The 4,558-nt window shown below is 37.7% G+C and overlaps 1 protein-coding gene across 1 annotated transcript; it reads right to left on the reverse strand.

Moving 5' to 3' along the window:
• Window positions 1-2,892: 2,892 nt before the first annotated feature.
• Window positions 2,893-3,831, reverse strand: LOC126070459 (olfactory receptor 2L13-like). The gene has a single exon (XM_049874661.1). It carries the CDS (start codon window positions 3,829-3,831, stop codon window positions 2,893-2,895), a length of 939 nt encoding a protein of 312 aa, XP_049730618.1.
• Between the last annotated feature and the right edge of the window lie 727 nt (window positions 3,832-4,558).

A 4,558-nucleotide genomic window follows, 5' to 3' on the forward strand; every position in this document is an offset into this window, starting at 1 on the left:
GTAAAGGGAGGCTCTGGGCAATGATCCCTTGATTTTGTGCAGAGAATTTACCTGGTTATACTTTGCCTTGGTTCTGTCAGGAAACATGTCCACAGCTTCTATGAACTAGTATCGCATGTTAATAAGCACAGCTGAGTTTCCAAGTAACACACTTAAGGAAACTGATGTCCCCAGCATTTGCAAGTCATGGCAATGGGTTATTCTGTGGGGATGTTGCTGTTATTAGCTCCCACCAAGTAGACCCTGACTCAAGGCAGCTCATGTACAATAGGATCAGACCACTGTGATCCATGGGGTTTTCATTAGCTGATATTTTGGAAGTAGATTGCCAGACCTTTCTTCCTAGTCTGTCCTAGTCTGAAGTTCCACTGAAACCTGTTCAGCATCACAGCAACATGCAATCCTTCACTGACACATGGGTGGTAGCTGTGACTGAGGCACATTGGCTGAGAAAAGAATCTAGGTCTCTGGAAAGGAAGGTGAGAATTCTCCCGCTCTGTGGGGGAAACCCAGACTAAAAGGGTAATGGCACAGTAAAGAGGATATTAGGAGCCAGGGCTTCAGATGCTAAGAAATCTGGCTTCTAAGCCTAGTGCTGCTCTTCCCAGCACTCTGACCCAATGTAAGTTTTACTACAAAGTGGAGCAAGTATTAGAACCACAGTTTTGTAGGCAGCTTTGAGTTATTACAGAATGCATTTACACTTAGTAAACATTAGCTGACATTATCATCCTAATTATTACTATCTGCCGCTTTGAAAGGAGACACAGACATAAAAATGAATGTGTCGGTTTAACTACATTATCTTAAAAAATACAGAAGTGGAGGTTTGTGGAAGAAGAGGTTAGCTGCGGATGTGAGGACATGGGAAGTAAATTTTTAGTTACTTCTTTAAAAAAAGCCATGACTGAGATGGGCGGACACAAGGAAATGTGGAGTAGACTGTTTCATGAGTGGGAAATGGTTTTAGCAAAGTTTCCGGTGTGTGGGGACATGGAGTGCTACAGGGACAGACTAGAGGATGAGTGCACCCATAGCACCAGGGATGTGGATTGAGTGGTAAAAACGTAAAAGTAGACACAATATAGACTTTAGAAACATTTGAATATGAATTTAATTTTGAATACGAATATAATTTTGGAACTTTTTGTGAATCTAGTCAGGAATAATTGTCTTAAAAAGGTCAAATGACAAGATCACATCTATATTTTAAGAAAATAACTTGGATGTCAATATATTTTAAGTTAAAATGACCTCCAGTCACCAAAAATAGGAAGATATTAAAAGAGTAATGGAAAGACATTGAGAAAGTAAGCTTCAACAATGAACAGAGAGTTGGGGAGGGATGGACACTTCTAAGTCCTCTTTTTTTTTTTTTTTCTTCCCCTGTAATCATTAAGACCTCTTCATAAACAACTTCATTGATAAGTTTCAAGTAACTTAAGTTTATTAGTAAAATAACAATATTAAAGCTTTTGTTAAGCAAAACATTGTGATTTCTTAGCATCAAATGTCAACCTGTGCGAAGTCCCTATTTTGATTTTGCTTCATGCTGTACCCACCCAGTGGCTCTAGGCAAAGAACGTATAACTTATTTAAAGTCATTTAAATATTTAATTGTGTTCATTTGAATGTAGAATAAATTGTCTCTAATTCTCATGCCCCTATCCAGGTCATTTAACCTCAATATATTTATTGAAATCAGAAAAAAATTCTATGTTAAAAAATCGCTTGCCATTGAGTCTACTCTGACTCATGCTGACCCCATGTGAGTCAGAGTAGAAACATAATCCATAGTTTTCAGTGTCTGATCTTTCAGAGGTAGATCTCCAGGCCATTCTTCTGAGGTACCTCTGGGTAGACTTGAGCTGCCAACCTTTTGGTTAGCAGCCAAGCACATTAATAGTTTGCATCACTGAGAAACTTCAAATCAAACAAGATCTCTCCAAATAGCTTTGTAAAATGAGACTAGGACAGAATGGACTCCAAATGTCAGTTATAGTCAAGATATACATGCTAAAAAGAAGTAAAACAAATGAACTCTTATAAATACTATATTAGTATGCTTACATTGGTTACTTTACAGCCCATCACCCATATTTTATACACCGCATATGTATTTTTATATATCACAGATACATTCATTCCAAAACATTTTACTGGATGCTGTAAAATTGTATTGTCCAATGCTGTTGCCACTGACCACATGTGGCTATTGGCACTTGAAATGAGTATAGCCTAGATTGCAATGTACTTTAAATGAAGACTTAGATTGTGAAGACTTAAAATGAAAACAATGTAAAAATGTCACAATACTTTTATATTGATTACATGTACTAATGATAATATTCCAATAAAATAGTAAAACACTATCATGTTAGTAGTAATATATGCAGTAAACATACTGTACTTAATGTAATATAAAACAAACAAACACAAAAAACCTGTTGCTATGGAGTCAATTCCGACTCAGAGCAACCCTATAGGACAGAGTAAAACTGCCTCATAGGGTTTCCAAGGAATGCCTAGTGGATTTGAACCACCAGCCTTTTGATTAGCAGCCATAGCTGTTAAGTACTACACCACCAGAGTTTCCTATATAATGCAGTGTATACATATATATTACATGCATAATATATGTATGGAATATATTGTAATAATATACAATTAACATCAATGTAGATAAAAATAATATTAGTTAAATATTACTAATGTTTTGGTTACATAAATATATTATTTTTAATTAATTTCATTTTCATTTAAATTTTTAATGTTCCTACTAGAAAATTTAAAATTACGCATGTGTCTTCTATTATATTTCTATTGAACAGCACTAGGATGTTCTTAACAACATGAAGAAGAAAAAAAAAAAAGGAATAAGGAGAGCCATGACTATTTTTTCTTGGAAGAAAATACTCCAAACAGTCTTTTCATGGCCCCCAGGACTTCCTTATTTCTCAGGCTATAAATAATAGGATTGAGCATGGGAGTGAGGATGGTGTAAAAAACTGCCAAAATCTTATCTTGTGCTGGTGAGTGGACATTCCTGGGCCGAAGATAGGTGTTAACAAATGGTGCATAGTAAAAGGTAACTACAGTTAAATGTGTTGAACAGGTGGTGAAGGCCTTTTTCCTTCCTTCTTTGGAGCGCATATGGTAGACAGCCAAAAGGACTCTGCCGTAGGAAGCAGTGATGCCAAGGAAAGGAAGGAGGAGAAAGAGGCTTGTGCTCACAAAAACCATGTACTCATAGACCCAGGTGTCCATACATGCAAGAGACACCATGGCTGGGACATCGCAAAAGAAATGATCAATGGCCCTGGACCGGCAGTAAGGAATATGAAGGATATAAGCTGTGTGTGCCGAAGAGTTGATGGACTCCAAGATCCAAGATCCTATGATCATCTGGACACACATCCTTCTACTCATACAGTTGGGATAATGCAGGGGGTGAGAGATGGCCACGTAACGGTCATAGGCCATGGAGGCTAAGAGTAAGCCTTCAGAACCGGCCATTGTCACGAAGAAGAAGTTTTGAAAGCCACATCCTAGGAAAGAGATGCCTTTGTGGCCAGAGAGGAAGTTGTGTATCATCTTGGGGACTATAGTAGAAATGTACATCAGGTCCATGAGAGAGAGCTGGCTGAGGAGGAAGTACATGGGTGTGTGGAGTCGGGAATCCATGCAAATGAGGAAAATCATGGTTGAGTTTCCCACCGAGGACAGAAAGAATACAAGGAGGATAAGGAACAAGAGCAGCATGCCAGTTTGATTTGGGGGAAGAAGTCCCAACAAAATGAAATCATTTGAAGTTTGATTCCATTTCTCCATGAAAACTTATTGCTTTAATTTCCTTGAAAGAAAAACAAAAAACAAACAATAAAAGAAGCTAGACAAAACAAGAGCATAAAGATGAATTTTGAATTTGTTAATGTTTGTTTAGAATCAATTTTTGTTTTTCCACCTCTTCAGCTTTTGTTGAATTCAGTATCAGAACTCAATGTTCCAAACTCTTCCCCATGTATTATTATATGGTAAGCAAGTGAACAAGTCATAGATAAATGTGGTTTTTAAGTATAAAATTTAATGTACCATATACAACAAAGATAAACAACTAAAGTATTCCCCTCCTTGGAATGACTCTTGGACAGTCCCATTAGACACGGTTTTCAATGGGTTGCAGTCATTTAAAAAAAAAAAGAAGCTGCTGTGGAGTCAATTCTGACTGTCTCACGGTGACTTCATGTGTGTCAGAACAGAACTGTTTTCCACAGGGTTTTTAGAGGCTGATTTTTCTGAAGTAGAACTCCAGGACTTTTTTCTGAGGCACCTCTGTGTGGATTCTAACTGCCAAGCTTTTGTTAGCAGCCAAGTGCTTAACGGTTGGCCAGTATAGATCCTGCGTTGCCGTAGCATCTGTCAGCTGCACAGGGCATATTTACAATAATAACTGACATATGACTCAGCAACTGGTACACTGAAATTCTATATCCTCTACAGTGTTGCTTTCTGGCCTTCTCTCCCTGACACTAATCCAGCCAGACAATCTCTTATTGCT

The sequence above is a fragment of the Elephas maximus genome, chromosome 2 (assembly GCF_024166365.1).
Source record: "Elephas maximus indicus isolate mEleMax1 chromosome 2, mEleMax1 primary haplotype, whole genome shotgun sequence".
Taxonomy (NCBI): Eukaryota; Metazoa; Chordata; class Mammalia; order Proboscidea; family Elephantidae; genus Elephas; species Elephas maximus.